The sequence below is a fragment of the Anomalospiza imberbis genome, chromosome 5, assembly GCF_031753505.1.
Source record: "Anomalospiza imberbis isolate Cuckoo-Finch-1a 21T00152 chromosome 5, ASM3175350v1, whole genome shotgun sequence".
Taxonomy (NCBI): domain Eukaryota; kingdom Metazoa; phylum Chordata; class Aves; order Passeriformes; family Viduidae; genus Anomalospiza; species Anomalospiza imberbis.
Genome location: NC_089685.1, coordinates 48,874,118 through 48,902,110, shown reverse-complemented (window position 1 = coordinate 48,902,110; position 27,993 = coordinate 48,874,118). Strand labels below are relative to the sequence as shown.

The window sequence follows — 27,993 nt, the reverse complement described above, 5'->3', positions numbered from 1 at the left end:
TCTTCTTAGAGGAAATCCTGCCACCTCCTATGCGTGAAGAATTGCAACAGAAGGATTCATATCCACAAAATAAACGTTTCCTGTGCATTCAAGATGGCAACAACAGATAGTATTCCCTCTCAGCATACACACATCTTCTACAAATGCTTGGGAGTCCCAGTAGGTCTTGGTGTCCTAGTATTTTGGGAGGTTTATTATTTTGGGGGAGGGATAGACTTTATTTTAGTTTGCAAGTGCATCAGGTCTCTTCCCAGACACTGATAGTCAGAAATCCATGAGGACTGGATGTCATTTACTCTTATTTCTCAAAGAAATGGAGGGCCAGCACAATCAGGCTCAGAAACTGAAGTAATAACAGCTTTCACAGTAACAACCAGTCTTTCATTCTAGATCCTCATGCCTAGCTCACTAGAGCAGCTTCAGATAAATCCTAATTATTATAGATAAAAATTCTAAGTCAACTTAGCCAAATGGCAGAAATCCCACATTGGTAAAAGGGTTGAAAGGAAAGAAAGTAGTCATTTCTACGCCATCTTCCCCTCAAATATGCACATAGGAAAAAAGGAAAGGAAAGATGAAATATTAGTGGTTTTCATTAAGCCTTTACTTGAGAGTTTCCTTACCTGAATTTAATAGCTGATCACAACAACAAATGTCAGCATGAATGATGGCACAACAGCAGCCATAGCTTCAATATCCAAGTCCGTTTTTCAGAGAAAAGTTTCTGGGGATATTTATCCTTCCTTTTCCCAAGTTCTCTGTCTCTGCAGTGGCAGAAAATGCAGCATATTCCCCTGGCCTGAGTGATTTTTAGACTGGACATTGGGAAGCATTTCTTTACCAAGAGAGGGGTGAGACACTGGACCAGGCTTCCTGAAGAGGTGGCCAATGCCCCAGGTCCATCAGGGTTTGAGAGGCATTTGGACAATGTCCTTAACCTTTGGTCAGCCCTGACATGCTCCAGCTGTTGGACTGGATGTAAATAAATATTGTGGGTCCCTTCCAACTGAAATATTTAGTTCTATTCTGTTCTATTCCATTCTATTCTTGCAGTCATTGTCTTCTCTGTGAATAGGGGAAAAAGAGGGAATGAGGGTCCCAAAGGACATGGCTGTTCCCTGAGGCCGTGGGCAGCAGATTTCAAGTGAGGTGGATGCCAGAGCAGTCCCCACATGCCAAGATGTTAAGGAACTGCAGATCAGCAGTGGAAGGCATTGACAGCACTGCAGAGGCTGCTGGCCCAGCACCTGCCTGCCTTGAACCTGGCTCAAACCAAACACATGAGTTGCTCATTAATTCTAAATCTGGTATTTAGTTTTGAAAGGCAGAAGGAACTTTCCTTTCTCCCTGCCTTCCCCTTCTCCTTCATCCAAGCCTTCTGCCTCAGTGACTTTGCTGTGTGAGCTGGGAGCAGGGTGCTCAGTCTTTGCTTCCCACCCTGCTCCAGGATGGGAACAGGAAGGGTGCCGCTGTGGTGGGAGTGCCATCACTTCCCTGTGCAGGCTTCCACTTCCAGAAAAGACAGAAGCTGTGTTTGCATGCAGGGCATCTCTGTTTTATGTGTTCAGTAGCTGTAACCTATCTGAGTGTGCGTGCTGAATAGAATGCTGGTAGTAGCAGAATTTCATCAGCTTGAGGAGAGTTGTCCCTTACTTATATCCCTAAGCTAAGAAATTGAAATGGAGGGGGGGAAAGAAGCCTGGCATTTTTTCCAGTGTCCATATGTTTTATTGCATGGACTCCAGCAGATCAAGGGATGGGATTCTTCCCCTCTGCCCCGCTCTGCTGAGACCCCCTTGCAGGGCTGCATCCAGCCCTGGGATCCCAGCACAGGAAGGACAGGGAGCTGCTGGAGCCAGGCCAGAGCAGGGACACCAAGGGGATCAGAGGGATGGAGCAGCTCTGCTGGGAGGAAAGGCTGAGGGAATTGGAATTGTTCAGCCTGGAGAGGAGAAGGCTTTGGGGTGACCTCATTGTGGCCTTGCAGTGCCTGAAGGGAGCCCTCAGGAAGGATGGAGAGAGACTCTGGACAAGGGCCTGGAGTGACAGGACAAGGGGCAATGGCTTCACACTGACAGAGAGCAGGGTTAGATTGGATATTGGGAAGAAATTCTTCCCTGTGAGGGTGCTGAGGCCCTGGCACAGGTTTCCCAGGGAAGCTGTGGCTGCCCCATCCCTGGCAGTGTCCAAGGCCAGGCTGAATGGGGCTCTGGTCTAGTGGAAGGTGTCCCTGCCCATGACAGGGGATTTGGAAATGGATGATCTTTTAGTGGGACCAGTGACCCACTGTGGTCCCTTCCAGCCTGAGCCATCCTGGGATACTGAGATTCTGTGAGTGCAGGTGTTCTCATCATTGGTGTTAAAATCCTAATTTAGAAGCAACTTATAAACTCAGTGTTAAGTTCTTGGTGTGTTGTACAGACACTGAGGAATGAGGGGAAATCTCCAGAGCACAAATACTTACGCTTGCAGGAAGAACACTTTCCCTCTCAAAGAAGGTGTAATAGGATCAGAGAAAGTGATACTGTATATATTTCTGTGGTGGTCTGAGCTTGTCTAAAGGATATTGCTGTGAATATCCATCTTGCATGAGAAGGTAAGGACTTTCCAGAAGGGCTAAAGCAAGCTGCTCATTGGAGAGTTAGTGCTAAAAATGAATTTTTGTTGGTGGATCTCATGCCCGGCCCTGGTTGCTGGATTGTTTTCACCTCCCTTTTTCCTGATGGTTCCCCATGTTTTTTGAGGGAGGAGAACAATTTGCAATGGAGTCACGCTGAGGTGCTCTGCCTCCATTGCCAGAAGGCTCATTTTTGCTTTTTATTAAATACAGGAGTGACTGCTTCAAGTGCAACAGTATGGCCCCAGTGTCCTGTGAAACATAAGGGCCCAGGAGAAAGGCCTGACCTTTCAGCTGGTGTCCCCTGACGTCAGACCAACCACACCTGCTCAGGGCAGCTGAGGGAGCCTGTCTCTGTGTGCAAAGCTAAGCTGTTTGCCTCAAGGGCAGCCTCAGCCAGGCTGAAGGACTTGGTTTAGGATGAGATGGATCTTTCTGTACTTCCCATGTAGTTTTTTGAAATGTTTGCATCAGCCTACTGATGTAGCCTTTAGAAAGAGAGGAGGGAAGCCTTCTCTGATGAGTCCAGGGGTGTGTGTATCCTTTAACAACCCCAGGAAGGGAATGCTGGCTTCCCATGGTGAGAGTTTCCTGGAGGGAGAAGCTGATCAGCTTCCCAGGGTCACCGAGTCCTCTGGCACTTCTGCTTTGTTAGGATGAGTGTGCCAGGGACAGCGAGGCTCGGATCCTCTCTGTTCCAGAGAGTTACAGCCCCAATTCTACAGCTGGGGAGAGGCAGCATAATGCTGCCTTACTGCCTTCCCCTCTTTGAAGTCTCAGCCTGGAGGATTTGTTTATCAGCTCTTCCACATGCCACATTTCAGCAAGAAAATTCGGTGTGCTACAATGCCAGCGAGAATGACGTTTAATTTTAGCAGACACCTCCTTGCTGTGTGTGGGAAGATGGGCTTTGCTGGGCGCTGAAGCGCACAATAAGGCTGTTATCGAACATTCCCATGCTGGTGGGAATTAGAAGCAGCACAGTTTTAAAAATCAGCAAAGCTGTGCCCAGTTTAAACCAGTCTGCTTTCCAAGTCTTCACCAGGGGCATTTTGCATTTGCTGTCCCAAGAGACAAAGGGAGGACTGAGGGTCATATTTACTCTGGAGCAGTTTATATCTGCTGAGCCCCTGACTTGGAATGCTTATTCCACCAAGTGTGTCAGATTTCCTGCCCTGTTCTGCAGTAACTTGTGCAGTGCCTGAAGCAGTGCATAAAACCAGGGCTGGATACACCAGTGACCAAGCAAGAAAAGGATCAGTTTCTGGGGAAAGAAGGACTTTTTGGATCACCTCTATGGGGAGGGAGAGGAAGGGGAAGGAAGGGAAGAGCCACATGTGAAGGAGCTGTGCGAGAGCGGGTGCAGAGGAGGATGAGTCACCTCCAGGCTTTGGCTTGGGTGGCAAGGGAAGCGCTTCCACCTCCAAAACGCCTCCTCCCCTCGCTTTTTCACTGCCTTGCTGTGCTCAGGCTCTGCAGTGACCCCCGGACCCGGGCTCAGAGAAAGACGGTGGCAGTGCCCCAGAAAGGGAAGGTCAGGGCAGGAAAGCACAGCACCTCCCGTGGGGATGTCACAGTCCTGTGCCATCAGTGGCTGGCAGAGGACTGGTCACGGGGCTCTGGGTAAGTCTGACTCCCTCATGTTTTATGTAGTCACTTACAGCACTGGGGGCGGCAGCACCAGCAAATCAAAGCATCTCCAGTTCTTTACACTCGACTTTGCTTGCTTGATGTCCCACACAGAGAAATTACCTCCCAGAGCCCTCAGCTGAGAGCTTCACAGCTGCATATTGCCAGTACTGCCATCGATACCCAGCACTGGGGGCAGCAAAAGGGATATTTCCCCTCATCTGAACAATGACACTCAGGCACATAGTCTCAGTTAATTGTCTGGGCTCTTCTGGGTGCTTTATTTTGTCAGTACAAAACCAAAGCACTGCTAACTGGTGATTCATGGCAGAGCTGACAGGCTCGGTGACTCACCTCCCAGAAACACTGGTTTCTCTCCAGGGTCTGTGGGTTTGCTGAAGACATCTAACTTTCAGGTGGGTAAACTTAGGTGAGATGAATCTTATCCCAGGAAGCAATTCCTGCTGCCATCTCTTACCTTCCTTTGCAAACATCTCCAGTGAGAGTGATTTGTGAAGAAATGTGCTCTTCAGGATGAAGCAGCAGCTCTGAAATAAATATTGTGAAAGATCAGTGGCTCTGCCCATGGACCGATGGCCAACTGGTAAGAAAGTAATTGTTAGACCTGGACTGGGGCATGTCAGGAGTAGAAAACCATCAGTCTGAGTGCTCAGCTTGCTTTTACCCACAGAAATTCACTTACAGAGAGATCTCAGGGGTTACTCTGAAATCCACAGAAAAGGTGTCTCTATACGAGCAGATTTGCCTATCAGATCAAAGCAGAGTGATCAGGTAGCCAAATCAACATGAAAGATAACCAAACCAAAACAACCCCCCCATCACAATATAAACAGCACTATTGTTTTGGAAATACCCATCTCTTATGATTACTTTAGAATAAAAAAGTATTTCTCTAAGAGCATTAAGCCTTCATGCATAGGTGAGGTACTTTTTCCAGACCACCAACACCAGTGAAGATGTCAGTTGTGCTATACTATCAAAACAAATGCACCAACACCCTAGATGTGAATTCCTGAATTTCTATTTATTCCTAACTTGAAATCAGCTGGCTGGGTGTCTGCTCAGTAAATCCCAATCAAAGCAATGTTACACAAGTGATCAGTCCACGGGTTTTAAAGAGAGCTGAGGAAAATTGCTCATATTCATAAATATTTAGTGAGTTGCTTATTAAGTGTTTTCTCTTATTAAACTGCTGAAAAGTTGCTTATTTGAACTTGTTCTGCCATTGGCAGAAAGTTGTCTTCAGAAGCTGAAATTAAATATGTAGAAACTTCTTTACAATCATGGTGCAGATTTGTACTCACAGTACTCTCATGCCACTGACATAATGTGGATTTTTCCAAATGTGCAGCACATTACGGGCCTCTAGTGGTAGAAATAAAAAAAAATCTAGTTTAGGATCCATCCTAACTGAAACAGTTCCTGATGGTACTCAATTCCAGTCTTAAAAAATTACATAATGCCTTCTGTTTATAGATTTGGCCTTGTAATTTGCTCACCTGAGGGAAATGGAAATTCAGCAGAGGTCAGAGATGTCAGTGACAATTCTCTGTTAATCTAAAAAAAATAAAAACCAATGAGACAGTAAACCAAGTTAAAAAAAAAAAAAAAGAGAAAAGCATATTCTGCATAGCCCTAGTCTCGTTCAGTTAATTAATTATTTGCAATAGGCAAAAGAGGTAGAATGCTGTGAGTCTGGCAGGTTACAACCATGCCACACCACACCTGCCTAGGCTCCAGCCTTACCACCCCTTTCTCTGCCAGGTCTGTGTGGGCACAGGACTCTGCCAGTCCATCTCAAAGCCTGGTTGTTATCACCTCCCTGCCAGATTCAGGTGAGAGTTGTCCAGGAGCATCCTTCTTTCAGCTCTTGCAAAAGGTGCATATCCATCCTCCTGCCAGGGCTGATCTCACAGCATTTAATGTTTGATTTACTCAGCACAAATGTATTTATTTTGCACTAAGTACAAGGCAGTGACTAAGCAATACCTACAGGGTTGTTTGGTGATTTGGTTTTCTGGTTTTTTGTTTAGTTTTATTTTTTAATTACAATTTTCCACTAAGATTACTAATAATACTCTCAAACTCTTCATTTCTGTGATAAATGTGATGCAAACTTATACTTCTCAAAACTCTCAGCATTTTACTACATTTTTAACAGAGTTAACACTATGGAGAGGAGTACTATATGTGAAAAAAAAAAAAAAAAACACAAAAAACCCCAAAAAAACAGAAGTGTCAGAAGTGACTGAAGGTTTTTTCCCCCTTAGGTGTTTTTTATTGGAAAATAGGGTTTGGTCACTGGTCACTGCATTTTGGTGGAGGAGCAGGCAAATTTGAAAGGCCTCAGAAGAGGTCAAATGAAATGCTGCATACCTGGGGACTAAAGAGCTGTGGAGGAAAGCTTAAGGTCATCAAAACCTCTGTGTGAACAAAGACCATGGAAGGAGTGATGTCAGAAGAGAGTAAAATTCTGTTGAGGGTGTCATTCAAATCAGAACATCATATTTGGCAATGAATGCATTCCTTTAAGATGCATCATCATGGGCTTAAGTGGCTTCAGGCCCTCTCTTGGATCTATGGAAGGGACCTGGTCTACTGGAAGGTGTCCCTGCCCATGGCAGGGGTCTTGAAACTGCATGATCTTTAAGCTCCCTTCCAACTCAAACCATTCTATGATTTACACTTGCCAGTCCTGTCCAGGGGATGTGTGAGTTGGACCATTTTGGTACAAATAGTGCCAATGTTTCTCAAACATTCCCTCTCATGATCCACAGTGAAAAAAAAAATCTTTCATTCAGCATAACAGTCCAGTTGCAGAGTATCCCGAGTGAGAGCTCACAGCAGTTCTGCAGCTTCTCAGGAGAGGAAGAGGAGGGGCAGGCCCTGATCTCTGCTCTCTGTGAGCAGGGACAGGACCCAGAGAATGGCTGGAGCTGTGTCAGGGGAGGGTTAGGGTGGATATCAGGGAAAGGTTCTTGCCCCAGAGGGTGCTGGGGCACTGAACAGGCTCCCCAGGGAATGGTCACAGCCCCAAGGCTGCCCGAGCGCCAGGAGCATTTGGACAACACTCTCAGGCACAGGGTGGGATTGCTGGGGTGTTTGTGCAGGGCCAGGAGTTAGACCCAATGATCCTGGAATCCAAGAGAGTCTATGATTTTGTTGCTAAATCAACCTTTTAAAGAGATTTCTTGCAGCTGTTAAATGTTCCCAAGTACAGAAGACAAGACTGTGATGACTGAGACATGGCTAAAGGCTCATGACTACATGTCAAAAAAACCAAAATAAGGTAATAAAAAGACTGGCATAAGTCCCTAGTCTACAGCTGAGCCCTGGCATCTATGGCTGATTTCCAGGTAGCTCAGAGAGAATGAATATTTGCCTGGGATCTACAGGATATTCTGATAATCCATTTAACTGAGGTATAAGGACCCCAACAGAAGTGATTTCCTGATAGTGCTGAGGGGTGGGTTATTCTATTAATTTAGGGCCACAGCTGGTCGGTCCTCTCTATGAGAAATCGCTGCCATTCACGGGGTGGAAACCTTGCTGCACCCCTCCCACAGTGCTGAGGGAGTGTCACCAGCTCCCCAGGGTACCCAGCTCCACACTGCGAGCTCTCAGATGTGACATGAGGCACTTCTCTCATCACCTCTTACTGCTGGCAGCTGTTTTTTGGCTGAGACATTGCTCCTGGGGAAGAGGCTAGGCAGGTGAGGCCATGAAATCCTGAAGTGAATAGTTTTGTAAGCAGATGGGAGGGATCTGTTGGTGAATTGTGCAGAGGGCAATTCTGGCACTGCACAAAGCAGCCTGTGCTGGCACTCAGCAAAGTCCCAAATGCATGCCTTTGGAGATGCTTTTCCAAGGGGCAGCAGGAAACCTCCAAATCTTTCTTTAAATCTTCTTCCTTACCTACTTAGCACAGAGATGGAACTATCAGCCTGGGGCTCAGCAAATTATCCTAATTTCAGTGCACAATCTCTGTAGTCTTAAGGAAGCTCATGAGCCATGTAGGATTTTTTTTTTTCAAAAGGAGGCCCCTTTTTCTTCTGTCTGCTTTCTTTATATCATTAGTTTGGGCCTTGCTAGCTACAGAGTCATTATATCATATTCTAATTGTCTAAATCTCCTCCTGACAGAAAGTCATTAAAAGGTTTCGTTCATCTGCTGTAAGACAGATGAAGACAAATTGTACACCCTCTACACCCTCCATTTTTTTTAACAAACAGATGAGACAAGAGTGTGTGACCTGCATACTCAGAACCAGGCTTTCTGTCCAAGGTCAGTGCCTGCTCTGTACTCCGTCCTCTCTCCTGTGGCAGAGATCAGTGTTTTCCTCTCAGAGGGGTGGTTTGTTGCCTTCAAGCTAGGAGAATACTCTGTCATTGTGTTTTTCTCACACTGATGTGTAGAAGGTTGTATCTCAAAGCACTGTAGGGCAACAAGGACTATCCCACAAACCAAAGCGGCGTGTAAAATCAGTAAGATCAGTTCCAACTTCTCAGAGTGGTCAAGATAAAAAGGAAGGATGAAGTCTATTGAAGTACATTGAGCTAGCCCACATCATCCCTCAGGATTTGGCCTGTAGCCTGGCATTATGACAAGACCAATGCCTGTAGGCCAGGTTAACTTTCCCTGGGACATAATGCAGTTGCAGGGAAATGGAAAGCAGGAGGAGAGGAAATTCATGCATGTTACTCTGGCTCATTTGTTGCCACCTTTACTGGGACTTTACTTGCCAGCAGCAGCAATGATATTAACAGTTCTTGCCATGAACAGATTGCCTTTCTGTAAGGATCCCTAATAATAAAACAGTAATTAAACCTCATAACGCCTCGGGGAGTTGCAAAGGAACCATGTCACTTTTATGATGCAGCTCTGCAGCTGTTTGACTGTGTATGGCTCTTCTATTATTGACTGATTCACCACAGGCACAAGGAATCTGAACTGGAGGAGTCCCAACCACATTCTTTATCTGCAATAAATCGAGGGGGAATGGCAGTTTTTCTCCAGTGAATCACCCATGCTGTTTTCAGAGAATCCCAAAATGGTTTGGGTTGGAAGGGAACTTAAAGATCATCCAGTTCCAGCCCCTTGCCTTGGGCAGGGACACCTTCTACTAGACCAGGTTGCTCAGAGCCCCATCCAACCTGGCCTTGGACAGAGTGTTCATCACTTTGAGAACAATACATAAAATCCAGCCAAAGTCCTGCCCAGTAGAGATGTTGCCTTTTTTTTTTCTGCGTGGAGGAGTTTGTTGCCTCAGTAAGGATTTCAGGTCACTGTCTTTTGTCATGAGTTTCTTTAACTCAGGGAGAAATCTTCTATTTCTCACATAGAGATTCAGGATGAACCATGACAAAACTGAATCTTTTTTGGTATTGTAAATATAATGGAATTTCAGGACGGTGTCTGCTGTTCTCCACACAGTAATTGCTTTAGAGGACAGAGATCAGAACACTCTGTGCTGCCTATTGGCTCCAAAATCCACCATTGGAAGTTGGAAAGTCGAACTGCTCATTTTCTGGCTCCTATAAATATCTGCTCTATTTGGCTTCCAGATCACTGGGAGCAGATGTACCAGATCATTAGAGGAGGTAAGAGGATTTTGCATCCTCAGTTTTTATTGCTGTCATAAATACTTGGGTAGTCACTGCACAGGGAATCAGACTCTGCAGAGCCTGCAATCTGCATGTTAGACACGATCCAGTGCTTTGCAGGCATGAGCAGGAAAAAAGGAGGGAGCAGGCAAAATTGGAATAAAAGGTGAAGTGGAAAGAGTTGGGGATACATCACAGACTGGTTGACCACCACATGTCAGAAATTTTTATGGTGGCATAATTATGGTGAAAGGTTTGATGATGAAAAGGAGCCATACTAATTTCTATGGAGAGGGAATGAAAGCATGGAACCATCCCAGATGGATCCAGGTAAGTTTAATTTGGTGGACACATCTCTGCAGAAGAAGGATGATATGGGTATCTGCCAGGCAAACAAAAAAAAAAAAAAGAAGAGTTGTCTTAGACTTCCAGAATCCCCACGAGGCTGACAGATGTTGGTGTGGTAATTCAGAGCATCTGATTATAAAAACAGAATACACATTATTTTCTTTCAACAGCAGCATTTCAATTACAAGAGCATCCTCTTTCCTACAGTGTGAACCCCAGACATTTGCAGGTGGCCTGCACAATGTTTGTGCACCATTTAATGTCTCCAGCTTCTGAAGCAGCAGCTGTTATGACTGGCACGTTTGATCAGCTGAGTGCACATAGTGGAGGAATATCAGAAACTTGAGGGCAGGAAAAAAAAAGGAAAAATAATCCCTTCTCCAATGGCAGTGGATGTTCAGTGGCAAGTTCTATTATATGTTTGCCCTTCAATAGGCATAGCTGGTCAGAATTAATTTCTCAGCTCAGTGCTGTTGGTGTTTGTGTGGGAGTGAAATGGAAGAGGGAAGTTCTCAGAAGCACTGAAACATTCAAGCACTACCAAGAGACAGGTACATGGAGATTCTGTATTCCCTCGATGGGATGGGAAAACAAGAGACAGCAGTCATCAGCACTCTAGTCTCATTACATGGGTACTGCACTAATTATAGCAGGAATTCCATCTGTGCTCTACCCGTGGCTCCAGCATATGGGAAATGCCATGAGGTCTGGGTTTGGAGATCCACAGGCTGCTTCTATTGGACAATCAAGTTTGTTCTGTGTTTTTTGTAGAGCTGTAGGACTAGAACAATATTCCTGGCATCCCTTGGATGTCTAAATGAAGGCTTATCACCTCTTTCTTTTGGCTTCTCACTCCTTTCATGCCAACATCTTGGCATAAAATCCTTGTTGCTACCATGATACCTAAGATTTGCATTTTGATTTGTTTGGGTTTTTTGTTTGTATTTTTGGAAGAGGTTGTTATTACCTGATTGATCAATACATAATTTTGAGCTCATTTCTGGGAAGTTTTTGGATGATGCTTGGGATCAGCTTAAAGTCCCTTCTCCTTGCCAGTCACAGTGCAATTTTGAAATAACACTAATTCAAGACATGCTGAAAAGACAGCAGATTTTGAGACAAAGGTTGAAGGTTTCTGAGTTCTCTAGGCCTAATAGTTACTTGGAAATGCATTTTTGGAGACAGGGCTTTTTCAGGCTTCTGTCACACTACGACACAAAATAACTCATGCACTCACACTAAGATTAAAAGAGAAAAAGGAAGTAACTTTTATTTCTGACATCGCAATATATATAATTCTTAAAGTGACAGTGGATTGGAGGATGAAATTGTCACCTCTCCAACCACACTGGTCAAACCAACAGATTATCAATTCTCTCCTCCCACAAAGAAGACTGCAAAACAATCATTATTTACATGAACAGTGTATGAGAACTCTAGTAGAAATATGTAAACATCAGAAGTCATAGAAAACTTTTAAAAGAACTTTAAAACCTTTAAAAAAAACAGAGTGACAGGCTCCCACAATCAAGACTGATGCTTGATGACAAAAGAACATCATGAGAGAAGGTTCTTATCTCAAAGAACTGCTCAAGTAAGTAGGCAAGGCAGACAAAAGGTGGGTCTGGAATAAAAGAGGATGCCTGTACATATGTATGTGTCCAGTGCCACTGTGAAGATGCCTTAAGATAGCTCTGCTATCCTCGTGTATCTCACAGATATGACACAGAGCTTGCAGGAATACTTTGCCTACCAGAACAGTGGGAGCTCAGGTGAGATACCTTGGGGCACCCTGAATGTCAGCACATTCCTCTGTGTGGACAGCTGGATCAGCCTTTAAAACTCCCTTAAGCCTTGCAGAAGTTTGTTACGTGTAGACACCTAGGTTTAGAGCTTTTATTAGATGGTTCACACTTGAAATTACTGGTCCAAGGTCACTAAGACAGCAGCCCCAGAGCCAGAAGTGCCCTAGTTTGCACCCAGATGGGTGGAACATGGCAGATTTGGCTCTCCACTCACTGCAGGTCACCTTCACCACACTCCTGTTGGAGAGACAAGGTTTCCTTCTCCTTCACAGCTCTGGGAACTGAAGCACAGAGGGGATGAATGACTGTTCTGAGACCCCCACAGGTTAATTAAACTGAAAAATCTATGCTGGTAAAATTAAAATACTGGGATTTAAGACCATAATTTACACAAGAGTTGATGCAATCTCCCAGTCCTATGCACAGAGACAGGCTGCTCAGTACCTCTGCCAAAAATCCCTTCCTGTAATCTCTTCTAAACCTTTCAAGGTCTGTGCAATTGGTTGCATGGTGCATAAGCGAGGCAATCAAGAAACAGAATCCCTGTGCCAGAAGCATCTTCACCTGCTTCACTGGGCCTCTTAAGGGCTTCTTTTTGCTGTGAGTTTGGATTTTTTCATGCACAAGAGCTTTGTGGACTAGACCCAGATGTACTGGAAAGTTTGGTGAGGTCTTCAGGGTGTTTTAGTGGTAGCTGATTGTCACCGCAAACCACTGTATTTCCCCAGAAACATATATAAACTGGTGATTGCATATTAGCAAAGCTAATTCAGCCATTCAATTATTATTCTGTGGGAAATTCTGTTGCTGTGAAAACATCTATTATTGTGTTCCCCATTGTTGACAGAGTACTCATAAAACCAGCTGTCATTTATTTCTGTTGCGAGCAATCGAGGGCTGAGGTGGTTGTTAAAAAACATGAATTAGGGGAGATGACAAGAAACTCTTTTGGCAATATATTCACAAAGACAGCATTTCAGGAGTTCAGAGCTTGCTCTGAAGCACATTTGCCAAGGAGCAAGGTAGTGCTTCATCTGCTGGAAGTGTTGACGATATGATCCTTGAACTTCTCCTGACTTGTAAATGTGTTATCCCATAAGCAGCTTGTTTAGCAAGAGTGCATATGTAGATATGAGCTGTGGGTTTGTCACCTTCCTTCCTGTTCTGTGGCATCCTCAGCTCTGATATTTACCTCTCATTGAAGCTAATTCCATACATAAGTTACCAGTATTTTTATTATCTGTATGTGAAACGCTACATCTGAATATCTGCATGCATCAAACACTAGAGCAGTTTGATCCACTTGAATTGCATAGGAAGTGAATTTGATGCCATTCAGGAGTTCAAAGGGCCAGGTATGTGCAAGTTTTGAGAAGGTATCTGGCCATATCAGACCTTTAAGTGTGTGCTGGTAGCTAAGGTTGTGGTGCCTTAAGTGGTGAGATATTCTTTGACCCAGCTTGAAATTCCTACTGCTATTATTTGGTGTTTAGTTGTTTAGAGCAGGTTGGTGATATGACTTGAAGGTGTGTTCTGCTGCAGAAGGGATCAGAGAATCACAGAATGGTTTGGGGTTGGAAGGGACCTTAAAGATCATCTTGTTCTTCTCTCTGGAGAAGAGAAGGCTTTGGGGTGATCTCATTGTGGTCTTCTTGTCCCTGAAGGGAGCCTACAGGGAAGATGGAGAGACTCTTGACATGTGCCTGGAGTGACAGCACAAGGCGGAATGGCTTCACACTGACAGAGAGTGGGTTTAGATAGGATATTGGGAAGAAATTTTTCCCTGTGAGGGTGCTGAGGCCCTGGCACAGGTTTCCCAGGGAAGCTGTGGCTGCCCCATCCCTGGCAGTGTCCAAGGCCAGGCTGGATGGGGCTGTGAGCAAGCTGGGATAGTGGAGGGTGTCCCTGCCCATGGTAGGGGGTGGAACTGGCTGATATTTAAGTTCCTTTCCAACCCAAACTATTCTGTGGTTCTGTAAAGTGCCAAGTGTCTGCTGTGGGGTTCAGAGCAGCACCATGACATAGCCTGTGTTTCCAGATGAGAGTGGCCCCCTGCTCCTTGCCTTTCTCAAGCATTAGAACAGGTCTTCTCTGGTAATTTGTGCTTTTAGTACAGCTCTGGTTGGAAGCAATAGTGATCATAGGACCAAAGAGCAAAAGCTGCACAGTCTAGAAGCCCTCAGGATTGTTTTCCTGCTGGTACTTGCTATTGATAAGATTTTGTGGCAATCACCTCTAAATGATGCTGGAGACAGCCAGGTTTTTCACTGGTTAATATATTTTTTAATCTCTGATGGAGTTGTCTGAGCTGTCACACATTCTACACAACTGAGTTCCTTATTACTGTGCCTGTCATTCATGTCCCTGCAATGCCCTTTTTTCTTGCCAAGTCATTGAATGAAAAACCCAATTCACTTTGGCACTAAGAGCTCCCCTAATATTCTTTCAGTGAAGGAGCAATGTTGTGGGTTATTTTTCTACTGAGTTCTTGCTGAAAGTGAAAGCCCTGAGGCTTTTGTGTGCAGAGCTGCCCTCAGAGTTGCGCTGACATTCATCAAAGGACACCCATTCCTGGAGTGTAAAAGTACCACATTGCTGAGGACATCTCTCCATCTGCCAGCTGTGCTAGTGAACATCTGCCACAGCGCCACTGGGAATACTTCAGGAAGAGGGAAGGTTTTAAAAAAATAAAATAGGTTTCATGGTATTAAAAAAAAATCCAGTTTAGGTGAACAATAAAATAGTTTGCCCCAAATGAAATTTGTGAAAATTCACTGCAGGTGATTATTTTTCCACCAGGGTAAAAAACATTTGATGGAAAAGTTTTGTGTCTGTAATTCTGAGTCTTATACATCAATATAAATAACTCAACAAACATGGTAGTTTACTTAAACTACCAGATGGATATAATAAAATCTAGTCCCATCTACATGTGACAGATAGAAAAGACTGGTCTGATTTATCACTTCCATTGATTCACACAGATAAATCATTGAATCCTTTATAGGACTGGGGCAACAAAAATATAGAAATGAAACCTGCTGGTTTGTGAGCAATTAGAAAACTTCAAGGAAAGGTATTTATAGGAAGCACTGCAAGAAAAAAAAAAAACAAAACAATAACAAAAAGAAGTGTGTAAAGTTCACTATGATTATAAAGTTCACTATAATTGTCTCCCTCACCCTGGGTCAGCAAAAATCCCAATACGCTACCAAAGGTCAGCCTGGGTCAGCAAAAATCCCAATACGCTACCAAAGGTCAGTCAAACCCTCTTCTAAACTGGATTGTCCTTCTAACCCCCTGACCTCGCAAATTCAAAACCTTCATCCTAAATCACCTTTCCCAAAAATATTTGTTTAAATTCTCCCATAAGTCATAGAAACGCAGCAGCTGTTGAGCAGCATCAGCACGTGATGTCTTTCAATGAAAAACTCCCAGCACATGATCTGCCTAATTCCTAAAGCTGCTTTGAAAAGCTAATCTTTGGTGCTTTGCCCTTGCAGAAGGTTTGTCATGGATCTGGTGACAGACACAATGCCGTGGTATGAGAAATGGTGCTACCCTTTAGTTTTTTTGGAGTTTGCTAATAATCTGTGCCCACTGGGAAAAGAAGAGGATATATCCACACTCCAGGTGGCCCCAGGTGACCAAGCTGAACCCCATCACTTGGCTTTAGGCTGTTTCTTGGAGGGTGGGGTCCAGGGTCCTGGTTCTGAATAGGTCCCCCCACGTGGGACTGAATCACTGCAGCTCTCTGCATTTTCCCTTGATGCAGTTGCTGGAGATCACTTGGTATCTCTGTTACACCCCTCCAAATATTCTCCTGTCATTGAAAGCAGTAAATGTGACTCCCCCAGGGACACAGGCTGGCTATGAGGGGATGACTCCAGCTGAGTTTTCCATGCTGTGAGTGAGTGAGTGAGTGAGTGAGTATATTCCCACTGTTCTCTGCCCCCTCATTTGGTGGTCGGGACCTATTTTGAGCACACAAAAGGCTTGCTGTCAGCCCTTTGTGCTGGTTTGAAGGAGTGCTCCAAACAGACTACTTTCCAGCCGTGATCCCTGTCTTTTACTATCTGCAAAGCTGTCGTGTCATGTCCTGAAGAAACCTGCAGAAGAAATGCTGGCCCGGTTCCCACTTGGCCGAGCACTAAAGGTCACTGGTTCACTCCTGTGGAATCCCAGGAATCTTTTGCATTTGTTTCCCTTTTCTTTCCAGTCCCCTAATCTGATAAACCGTGTGGGGAGAGGCAAGAAAGGGCGGGGGAGGAGTATGTGATGTAACCTCTTATTCTGGCAAAGTTGTGCGACAACCCCACGGTGCCTGCGGCTCGCGGTGGGGTTTTGGTGGCTGCCGCTGGGAGACTGAAGAAGAAGAAGGCCTGAAGATCTACCACGGCTGTGGGAGACTCGCAGGGGATGCACTCACCTCCCTTGTGGAGAGGAAAGCTGAGTGCAGCCTGAAGCTCCTTGTTTTGCCGGCTCCACCTGCGCCGCGACCGGCTGGGGACAACCCTGGAGAAAGGGATGCTCGGAGCCGGCTGCGCTGCTGCGGTGAGTCTGCTCCTCCTTCCTGCCTTTTCCCGACGGGTTTGGGGAGAAGGAAGGGAGGTGGAGTGAGCTGGAGTGCGGGTGGATTTTCTGGGGACTTGTAACCATGTGGAATCCCTGCAGGATTGACTCAGAGCCCGTTGATAATCGCCGACTAATCTGGGTGCTGGCAGAGTCCACCTGGATTACAAGGGTATGTGGCTCTGGGTCTGGATGGGTGTGACACCTCCCGGGGTCTCCGGCTTTCTGCCAGAGGAACACCCAAAAAGGAGGTTGACTGCAAGGATTAACTGCAGGAGAGAAATTTGGGGGTGTCTGTCACCGACACGATGTTGGGCGTGGGTGTCACAGTCTGTGAGGAGGGGTCAAAGGAGAAAATGTGCTTTTCTCAATGCCAGCAGGAGATGAAACTGGGAGGAAGCTGTTCCTGTGTATTTGCTAATGGAGAGAGCTGGATCAGGTAGCTCAAGCTGTTGAAACTAACTGCAAAAAAGTGTTTTCTAGGAGAACTTCTAAGTGCCTTTGAAAACATCTCCCTACTAAAGGAAAGAAGGGAAGAGGAGGATCGTTATAATATGTATGAATATTCTACTTTTTATACTATATTACAGAATCTATGCGAGATAACACAAAATTAATGTACAACCTGGGGCCTCGGAAAACCAAATAGCCAGCTCTGTTAACACCTCTGGAGCTGCAACAGTGCTGAATGAATCCCTAGCTGCCTTCCAGCACTGGGAATATCCAATACTACCTGCAGAAAGATGCAATTATGACACATGGTGTGTGTCCTCATGTGAATGTCATGCCCACACTGCTTTAGGAAAAAATGCCACGTGACTGATTTCCCAATGGTACTGGCAGTTCCCTCCTGGATCTGGCAGATCACATGCAGCTACTCAGAGCATTTTTTAAAGGTGAAAACTCCATGAAATATCAAAATCTGGAAATTAAATAATAAGTCATTTAAATTTATAAATAAATAAAACCTGGACGTTAAGTAGCTAATCATTGCAAGGGGGGAGGGGGGTTCTCTTTCTTCCTTTTTTAAAGGGGACTTTAATCCTGGTCTAAAAGTTAAATTTTTAGAAAGCAAACTATTGTCCTTTCATTAGCTGTAGTTCTGAGCCTTTTTCTAAAGATCCTCCTCAATCATGACTCAGTCAAGTTAATTTCTTTGCAGAACTTGGGATGGCTTCAACTTGGCAGAAAACTCAGGAATTCTACAATTGGATTCTTGAAAGTGGAGGTAGGTAGAGATGCTGTCTAAAATGGGAATTTCTGCATAAACAGCATGATCATGAAAACCAGACCTAGAAGGAATGCAATCCTTACACTAGCCCACGTTTTCTTCATTAAGCAGATTTCTACTTTTCCTTCTCCATGTTCACAAACTTCCCTTGAAATATATCTCATTGACCCTTCAGTTGGATCACAGTAAGGAATGAGGGGACGGAGGATTTCCCAGTGGGACCTTGGGATTGCCTGTTGAGTCTGGAGTACTAAAGGAAGTGATTTTTTTTTAAATGCATTTTCATGTGTCATGGGAAAGCTTAGTTGACCAAAGAGTTAATACTTTGGGGTTTAAACTCTTTGTGATGCCAGGAAAACCTGTTATCAAATGAAATATTGGCAGTAACCACTCCTCAGTGCTTGAGACTTGACAGCTTGTAGTGAGGAGACATCAGATCTTCAGTAGTTAAAGGCTCAATTTGGTCCCAAAGGGATCTGATGTATCTCTGGATGTAAAGAAAAGCCACAAAATGCCATGAAGGTAGAACAGCAGGCTTGCAGCAGGAGGACATGGGGCATAATGCTCAGACTTTACATAATGCTCAGTAAATGTTTCAGGACTTGAATTTCACAAGGGAGTGTAAACTGGGATTCAGGACATCTGATATAACATATCCTGGGTGATAGCATGATTAGGAGGAGGTGGCATGACAGAAAATCTCTTGAGTTTCCCTTTGCTGTAGGACCGAAGAGCTGTTTCAGCAGGGATAAGTGTTTTGGCATTTCCCAGTGAATTCATGCTTCTTAAGAGAGCTCACTCTGTGAGATATAAAAACAAAGGAGTGGAGAATTTCAGATATCCTGAGGATTGCAAGGAAGTAACACCAGTGATTGAAACACTTTTATTATTTAGCTGTAAAGATTTACACTCTTTGAGGGGCCACTGTTGCTTTGGCTGCTCCTGTGCCTCCCCGCACAGTGTCTGGGATCGCTCCTTTCACCCAGGGAGGGCTCCAGCTCATCCCAGGAAAGATCTGCCTTCCAGAATTGTAGTCCATACCCAAAAACTGGGCTAAAACCTTTGTGCTAAAGCATTTTGGCAGAGTCAGAGCAGAAGGACTGAGGTGCAGCTTTGCAAAGACAAAAAGACACCAATTTTCTTTCTGCAGCGAGTACACCGAAGGGAAATAATGAAATACAATTAAGTATATCTGCCCTGTGCTGTGTGGAGGTGCCAGCTGTGTCTGTGTGTTTTGCTTCTCAGATCCAAGGACAGACCCGTGGCCACTGGTCTACTCCCCACTTCCAGTCACCCTGGTCTTCACCTCCTACCTCTTCATGGTGGCACTGGGGCCGTTCTGCATGCGGCAGCGGCGGCAGCTGGAGCTTCGGGCTCTGCTGCTCGCCTACAACCTGGCCATGGTGGCATTATCCAGCTACATGTTCTACGAGGTGAGGAGGAAGGATTGGCTCCTAGGTAAGCACCTGAGAAGGGTTTGAATTCCAGAGCCTCTAGATTGCAGGGTTTGAACAGCTTTTGCTGATGGACTCTGCTGAAGGGAGTGGGAGCTGGCTTGGACATGTCCCTGTTTTGCCACAAGAGGAGCAGTATTGTCCTGCTGTGCTTGATTTCCTCCCGTTTCTCAATCCCCCTGCCATTCATGAAATTAACACGGGATTTCATTCATCCTGAATGGATGAATTGCAAGTTGAGAATTCCCCATTAGGTACAGAGTGTGTGGAGGATGTGGAACGGCCTCCTTTCACCTCAAGTCTGGCTGGTAATGGATCCATCTCTGAGGATGAGAACCACTGGGCTAGTGGAGGGTGTCCCTGCCCAAGGCAGGGGGCTGGGAATAGGTGATCTTTAAGGTCCCTTCCAACCCCTTAACATTCTATGATTTTCCAAAGTTGGCAGTTCTCTCCAGGAGTGCCAAGCACTCTCTGTCTTCCTGCTGCTGAGAGTGTTAAGAACATTTTTTTCTGCTTGTTCTTAATGCATAAGCCTTTCTACAAGCCTGTTCCCCCTAATTTATGTAGGCCACTGAAAACTCTTTGGAGGAACATGGCCAAATAGGTTTCAAAAACATTCTGATGCCAACAAATATGCCCTTTTAATTTGTATCACAAGTGTTACATTAGCATGAATTTCTTTTGGGTTTTTTTTTTTTTAACAAATGCTGCTCCATCTGAGGACAGGTGTGTAAATTGCTTTTCTGTGCTTGACTGTTCAGTTATACTGGTTACTTGGTCCAGTTTTTGGCTTTTCAATGAACAGGCAAATGCAACCTACCAAAACAGAACAGCCTTGAATCTTTGCAAAGGAGAACAGTCTCAGAGAGACTCAGAAGCCTAGAATTCAGTATTCTTGCTGAAGTAGTTTTGAGCCCTTCAGTGATTACACAAAGAGTTGCAAATCTTCCCAGGCCAAATTTGCTTTTTTTTGAGATTTCAACCAGGATGTGAAGTACTTTGTTTTAGCTTTTTACACTTTGTCCATGGATTTTCTGTCAGTAGCTATAAGACTGAGACCCTACTATCTTAGTATTAACATGCCCATCTTTTTTGGAACAGATGGCATTGAAAAGAAAATTTATTTCTATTTGCTTTTTGTTTGTTTCAGTTTCTGGTCACTTCAGTCTTGGCCAACTACAGCTACCTGTGCCAGCCAGTGGATTACAGCCGGAGTGAGCTGGGAATGAGGGTACAGTTCTGGAGAAAGCTTGCCTTAGGCCCTGCCCTCCCGTGGATAGGCAGATTCTTTTGCTCATAAATAGCAATTTGCATGGCTAAGAAGGCTTTGACTCCAGTTTGTTGTTGCCTGTAAATCTATTCCACTAAACTGTCTGCTTCAACAGTTGTTGTGCTTTGCTTTAGTTCTCTAAAATTAATCATCTCAGTCAACCCAGCCATCTAAGTTTGGTCTTTGACCACTGCAGAGAGGGTGATCTTACCAGCTGAAGTATCAATATTGCAAATCTATTATTGAAATAGATGTGATTCTTCACATGGATTATAAAGATTCTGGGTGATCTCTTCCAACAAGAAAAGTGATTTTTATATCTTTTGCCTTGCATGACAGAAATCTCACTCAACCCTTCTTTTAGCAGCGGGGTTTAGCTAAAACTATTCCCTGGTCATCACAGGGGTTTGGGTCCCACCAGCGTCAGCTTTCCAAAAATGCTGCATGAGTTTTTTCTCTTTGAATTTGGAATTACAATGCCTTGCTTTGAACAGATGCAAGCATCATATTATCTTTTCAGTTTTTTAAGTCTTGCCATCTGGAAAAAAAAAGAAGAAGAAAAAAAAAAGCACCCCTTAATTTTCCCCCCTTGCTGCAGACCCCGGGTGGGCAGGGATACAGTGTGGTTGAAAATGTATTGATTTTGGGTAAAGCTCTAACCGCCGTGCCTTGTGCTGCCCAGCAGATGGCAAGAGTGTGTTGGTGGTTCTTCTTCTCCAAAGTCATCGAGCTGCTGGATACGGTAAGGAGGGCTCAGCTCCTCAGCAGGACCAGGGCTGGACACTGATACTTCTTTGTCAGAAAGGGCTAGCGTGCCAGAACTGATGTCCTGGGTTGATCCTGTATTGATTCGCTGCCTGTCTCCATCCCTTGGCTGCACACACTCCCTCCCCAGCACCCTTCCTGAGGCTGAGCACAGTGCTAGGGGAGAGGCTTTACCCCTGGCTGCTGCCAAGTTGGTCCCCAAAATTTTAGCTGCTGGTGCCACTCAGGTTCTGCTGTTGCCTGGCTGGCTGATTAACAGTGGGGCAGCAGAAAAGGAGCTGGACAAGTCCTGGCCTTTCTGCTGCCATGGATTTTCCCAGAGTTCTGCACTAAAGGTTTGTGTCCTGGGGGAATTGAAAGTCCACCTCTTTACAGCTTGCCTTCATGTGTCCTTTTGCACTGTAAATGAACTAAGTGACTGGACAATGCCTCTGCTTGGCCAGCAGAAGACAGCTGTGTCCTAGCCTGAAATTTCACAGCTCTTTGGGGTCTAAGTTAACAACCCACTGAAATGTGAATAAACATGTGGATCCTTCCTAGGCCGATTGCCAGGGTTTTGGCCAATCCCCTCTCTGTTTGCATCAGCAACAAAAGACAAAAGCAGTTTTTTGCTAGTCCTGAGTCCCTAAAGAGCAAAATCACTTTTTGTTGTGTGTGTGTATGAATGTGCATGGTGAAATGCAATGACCTGGCACTTATTCATCTGGCAAAACCATTCTCTTTAGAAATGCAAATTCCAGGAGGGTTTGGCCATTCAACACAGTGGATTTTCTGTGGGTTATTGTCTGGTAGAGGTAAATATACAACCTATGTCCTGAAAAGGAACAGATCCAAGCAGCTGTGAATTCTATGGAAGCTCAGTCAGAGTCTCTGATGTGTCCTCTTTGGACTCTGGGCCCTGAATCCAGACATAAAAATATTTGGGACTTTCTGGAAGAAATTCTGTCTTCCAGCTCCCCCTATAAGTTCTATTGCATTTCACCAGTTTTTGTCAACAGCAAAGGAAATGGGTTTGGGAGATTCAGACTCATCATTAGCTATTTTTATAACTTTTTACTGTGAAAAATTTGTCTAAACACATTGACTCAAGGTTTTCCTTTGCCTGGCTTCTTTCAGGTTTTCTTAATTCTGCGCAAGAAACAAGAGCAGGTGACTTTTCTGCATGTGTACCATCATGGCTCTATGCTCTTCAACTGGTGGTCAGGGGTCAAATACGTGCCTGGAGGACAAGGTATGCTTGTAAGAAATGCTGCTGCAAGAAAACCTAGTGTTTCTCATGGCTTTTTTGGGCCGTGGAAGTAGCATTAACAGTGCAGATGGGCTGACTGGCAGGTAGGAAGCTCACCTACTTCCAAAGGTGAGAAAAGCATGTGCATTTCAGATGATTCCATCTGCTCAGCTCTTGGGGCTATTTAGGCTGCCAGGTTCACTGCCTTACCCAGAATAAGAGTGTGCCATCAGAGTGGGTCCAAACAGAAAAAAAATAACATCCCACAGAAGGTTTATGTATATCTCCTCCCAGAGCAGTGCTCCCTCACTCTCCAGTCAGAGGCCTTGGGGCAGCAGCCCAGGTTCTGGCTCTGTTTCCTGCTCTGGCTGTGCCCATTCCTGGGCTGTATCCAGAACACTGCCCCTTTTTGCTCAGCTGGAAGAGAAGCATCTGGGTACTAAGCCACTCTAGGTCAGCTCTATACAAGATGCTGGGGCATTCTTTTTTTGGGAAGTCATTTTGGCTACACAGCCTTGACACCAGAATGGTGCAAAATGCTTAGGTCAAATGACCAAAGTCTCTCCTCTGCCTTTGAAGCCCTTCTCTGTCTCTGAACACTTGATATGGGTTGGGTTTATCATGGATGCTCCAACCCTGGCAGTGTTCAAGGCCAGATAAGACTTTGAGGCAACTCTAGTGGGAAATGTGCCCTGGGGGTTGGAGCTGATGGCCTTTAAGGTCCTTTCCGTCCCAACCCATCCAGTGATTCTGGATGCTGAAGGAAGGCAGAAGCTGACGTGCTTCCACGTGTCCTGGTTTTGCATGGGAGCTATGAGATCCCAGGTGGAATGTTCATGCACAGAGGTGGGTGTGGTGTATTTTGAAAGCATCATCATAGTGGCTGTGAGCCCTTCACGGTGTTAGCCTGGAATGGATGGTGTGCCTTGTTCACCCTCACTTCTTCACTCCTCAGCCTTCTTTGTTGGGATGCTGAACTCCTTTGTCCACATCTTCATGTACGGCTACTACGCCCTGGCCAGCCTGGGACCGCGGATGCACCGGCACCTGTGGTGGAAGCGTTACCTGACCATCCTGCAGCTGGTAATTAGCTTCAGGTGTTCACCCCTGCCCTCCCACACCTCAGGTGTGATGGCCCCTGCTGTCTGTCACCTCACTGGCTCCATCTGCTTGCTGCCCACTGTCGCCCTGATTTTTTAAGATTTTCTAAAGCCTTCTGAGTTTACATTCTTGTAGCAAACTTTCTCACACACTTTCTGTAAATAACTTACTGCTTTTGCATTCCTTCACAGAGGAGGAGAAATTTGATGGACTGGTAGTTTGTCCAGTGTCGTTGGAGAGGGGGCACTTGCACCCTCCAATCCACTGTCACCTTTGGAAAACTATAAATGCTGGAGTCAGAAAAATAAACTTGCTCTTTTACCTCTACAATAGCAGCAGCTCACGTCGTGTCTTGTCGTGTCCCATAGTGACAGCCCATGGAGGGCAGCAAGTCCCCAGGTGCTCTCATGTGCCACTCTGAAAGGTGAAGCCACGGTTGACCTGCTCCAAACGCTGCTTTCACAAGATTGTCAGAGGCCTTCAGTGACCATATCAAACTAATTATCCACAGCTTTGTAATGGGAAGGGAAGAGAAAAATTAACAATTTGATTCCTCCTTTTTATGTTGTATATGGAGCACTGAAAACAGATCTTGATGTGGAAAGGTGGGGGCAGTGGTTATGGGAAACTCTGGATTCTCAATAGGGCAGCAGATTGGGGAGCCTTGATTCAGTTCCTTCAGAAAGGAAAGGGGTCTCTAACTGCAGGCAAACAGGCAAGTTAAAGAGAAATACGTGAATTTTACTCTTTCTCCAGAAAATCCCTTTGGATTTTCTTTCCCTTATCTCTGGTGAAGTTACAAATCTCGGGGAAAACCCCATGTTTTTCAAAGATGCAGCATAAATGCAATCATCCAGACAAGGAAAATGGTTGTAGGAGAGATTTTTCCACTCAAAGAGAGGCTTTGCAAACCAAAAGTATGCAGTTACAAGGAAAGAGGAAGAGGATATGTGTAAAACAGTGGTGCAGTGAAGGCTGCTCCAGAATTCTCACTTAGCCTGCATGGCAAAGCAGAACAAGAAAGCATTGCATAAAATAAAAAGGTATTTGCAATGCAAATTATGGCACAGGAAAAAAAATCTTTTATAGCTCTTTGGTCGGTAGAACTCTGCTTCAGGGTATTGAGGCAGTGACTTAGTAAAATACAAAAAAAATTAATGTTGAATGTTTAAATGAATAAAGATAGTATCTGTAGTTCCTCTCTGCAAGTTAAAATACAAATCAAAATAATTATGGGTATAATATCTTGATTTCCACTGGAGAAGAGGAATCTTCCACTTTCAGTTTCCATATTCCAGCATCTCAGTTACTGCACTATGGCAGAGAAATGAGCCAAGAGCAGGAGAGGCTGGACTGGTTAAACCTCCAAGGTTTGATGGAGGTTTAACCAATCTTTCCTGGTGGGAAATCACTGCTAATCTTGAAAGGAAGGTTACCAGGGATGTCAGGAGACGCAAGCAGGTGATCCTGTGGGTTGAGGACACTGCTAGGATGTTGTGATAGCTGTGATGGCCTCAATGGCCAGCTGAGGTGTATCTCATGTAGGTTTCCTAATCTGGCTGCTTTTTTCCACCTCTTTCAGTGCCAGTTTGTGGCCATTGCTGCTCATTCTTCCTACAACCTCTTCACGGAGTGCCCGTTCCCTGATGGCTTCAACACCGCAGTCTTCCTCTACATCCTCAGCCTCCTGGCTCTCTTCCTACGCTTCTACTATCGGACCTACATTAGGGGAAAGCAGGAAAAGCTGACTTGATGGAAATCAAAGAGGACAGAAAGCACAGCCTGATGAACATGAGCGTTCTCTGCTGCTTGTGACGTGGTCTCAGGAAGAAAATGTATCTGGGGAGTGTGTGTGAGACTCATGTCTTGCCTTCAAATATCCCAGGTTAGGGAAAAGAAATGAATGATGTAAACTCAGGGATTAAGGAACTGAGGAACACACTTAATTAAGATGAGGCCAAGCTAAGTCAAGTAGTCACCAGCATAGCAGGCTTTGGGACATTTGCAAGATAAGGTCTTTTTCCCTTCCATCTTTAACTCCATGTCCAAGGTCTAGCAGCCAGCTACAGCTCTCTGCTTCATTTCTTAGGCTGTAGAGGGTTTCTTTGCATCCACAGAATTATCTCAGCTTGGTTGTAGGTCAGGCAGGGTCATGTGCTTCCAGCCTGGAAATCAATGTCCAGGTAGCAGCAGCAGGCAGGAATCCACAGGGACACGGCATCCCACCCTGTCCTGCTAAGGAAGCTCCTACTAGGCCTGGGGTGGTCCTGACATATAAGCAGCAAGGAAATCGGACATTGGGTTGTCTGGCTGGACCGGTGTCTTCACTGTCCAGAAGCCAAAGAAGGCATTATTAGCACTTTCATGCTAATAAGAAACCAGTGCAGTAAGTCACCATGTCCCATCTTCTGGAATGCTTATTTCCCTTTGGTTGCTCTCATACCAAGAGAGGATTTTAATGCATGAATATACTTGGTATTGCTCCTTGTAGATGCCATAACTGAACTGGAAAGAATACATTGATGTTCCCTATTCATACGTTTTTTCTCCAATTTGTTATTATTTTTAATACTGTTATTTTAAAATTTTGCTTCTTGTTGAACATAAAGAGTTTAACAACACCATTAAGCAACCACCTCCACTACCTAATCGTGTAAGAATTAATACAAAAGGTTTAAAATCAATTCACTGGGTAGCACAAAGCTGTACAGCTCCATTGATTTTAAGACATCACTAACGGGCTTATTTTTTTTTGCTCCTAAATCAATTACAACTAGAATTTGGCATTTATATTTATGTGCAGACTGTTAAATACTGTTAAGATTTTGATGTGGTAGTACTCTGAAGATCCTAGTTAAACTACCAAGTGGTAATTATTGATTGAATCCTGCTCAGCTGATTAAAACCGGTACTACAGAGTAGTGGTATTTTGTGAAACACAAAGGTGTTGAAGGAGAGGGTTGGAATTAGTGACATGAGGCATTGCCAGTGCCAAGCCAAATCCACCTCAAAGATAAGGAAGTCCAACTCCACTGGGAATGTCCAGAGGACTAGAGCTGGCCTGAACCTAGCAAATGGATGTACCCCAAAGAGCTGTGTACCCTACACCAATCTGGAGTTGAGTGGCTACAACAAATAAATTCAACTTGTTCCTCACTGCTCTGTGTTCGTACCCCAATCCTTTCCTTCAGTCCCTCCACACACATATGGAATATATAACAATATTTTGCCGTTCCTCACCCTCCTCCCCTTCGCACACAGCCACAAAGGACTTGTTCACACTGTCACAAGGACACATCATAAATGTCTTTCCTTTGATTTAAGCAGTCTCTCTTCTGATTGTCACTGGTGAGTATGAGAATCACTCATCTGTGCTAGTTGGTTTTCTTCCTGTCAACTATTTTTCCATGCTAATAAATTAATAAATAGTGACACTTTCACATACTGGAGTGCTTCTTCTGTCAGAATTTTAACTAGCAAGTCCTTGGGTGGGTCCTTCATTCCTCTCTTTGTTTGGAAAGACAAGAAAACTGGGATCTGCTGCGTATCTAACATATTCATGTGGAAGGTTTCCCCTGGGGGCTCTCCAGAGCTGAACACTCAGTGCAAGTAAAGCTATTTCATTACTCCAGTCCACCTAATGATTCATTTACAGTCCTCTCCTGTTTAAACCGTCAGTACCTTTAGCCTCCTAGTTTCGTGGTAGAGCATTTCCTGCAGCTGGCTAAATTATCTGTGCTCACAAAGCAATCTAATGCTCTTTTTCCTATACATGAGTAGGTTTCAACCTCAGTTTCCCCTCACTTTAATGTTTTCAGAATGTAGTAACTAAGTTCACTCATAATTTTATACCAGAATAAGCATCATGTATTTTGATTTTCCTTGACTCATGACTGCTTAAAAATTGAGCAGGAAATGAGCAGGAAATCTGGATGAGATTACTACTTGCTTTCCCACTCTTAAAATACACGAATTTCTAAACATGCCATTTACCTGTTTTTAAGGCAGCCTATGCGGCTTAATTTGTGTCTATGTGTGACAAAGCCATGGATTCTGGAGTGTCACTTAATTTGTGTCTATGTGTGACAAAGCCATGGATTCTGGAGTGTCACTTAATTTGTGTCTCTGTGTGACAAAGCCATGGATTCTGGAGCGTTAACATCTTCCACACAGACGGTAATAAAACATGAACGTACAAATCTGTCACCTGACAGCTTGAAATGACTGATCACCTAAATCAGACACTGCTGTCACCACATGTTCTAGACATGAAACCTTTGATTTATTCCTGTCCCTCTTCCTCACAGCCTGAGTGAGTGGCCTGATCTTGAATGAGTAAGAGCTTTTTG

The 27,993-nt window shown here is 44.7% G+C and overlaps 1 protein-coding gene and 1 long non-coding RNA gene across 5 annotated transcripts in view; one reads left to right on the top strand and one right to left on the bottom strand.

Annotated features, from left to right (window-relative positions):
- The window catches only part of LOC137474233 (uncharacterized), a 243,070-nt gene that overhangs the window by 153,219 nt on the left and 61,858 nt on the right, over window positions 1-27,993 (bottom strand). The window lies entirely within an intron of this gene.
- On the top strand, window positions 15,252-25,909 carry LOC137474212 (very long chain fatty acid elongase 4-like). 4 transcript variants are annotated; one of them, XM_068190579.1, is made up of 9 exons: window positions 15,252-16,577; window positions 17,079-17,151; window positions 17,758-17,823; window positions 19,072-19,259; window positions 20,431-20,511; window positions 21,236-21,292; window positions 22,432-22,546; window positions 23,499-23,626; window positions 25,227-25,909. In XM_068190579.1, the coding sequence occupies exons 3-9, from the start codon at window positions 17,766-17,768 to the stop codon at window positions 25,395-25,397; spliced, it is 798 nt and encodes a 265-aa protein (XP_068046680.1). In that variant the 5' UTR covers window positions 15,252-16,577; window positions 17,079-17,151; window positions 17,758-17,765; the 3' UTR covers window positions 25,398-25,909. The 4 variants fall into 4 exon arrangements, with proteins under 4 accessions (XP_068046680.1, XP_068046682.1, XP_068046678.1 ...); XM_068190577.1 differs by having other exon boundaries at window positions 16,450-16,577; window positions 21,233-21,292; XM_068190581.1 differs by lacking the exon at window positions 17,079-17,151 and having other exon boundaries at window positions 16,283-16,577; window positions 21,233-21,292.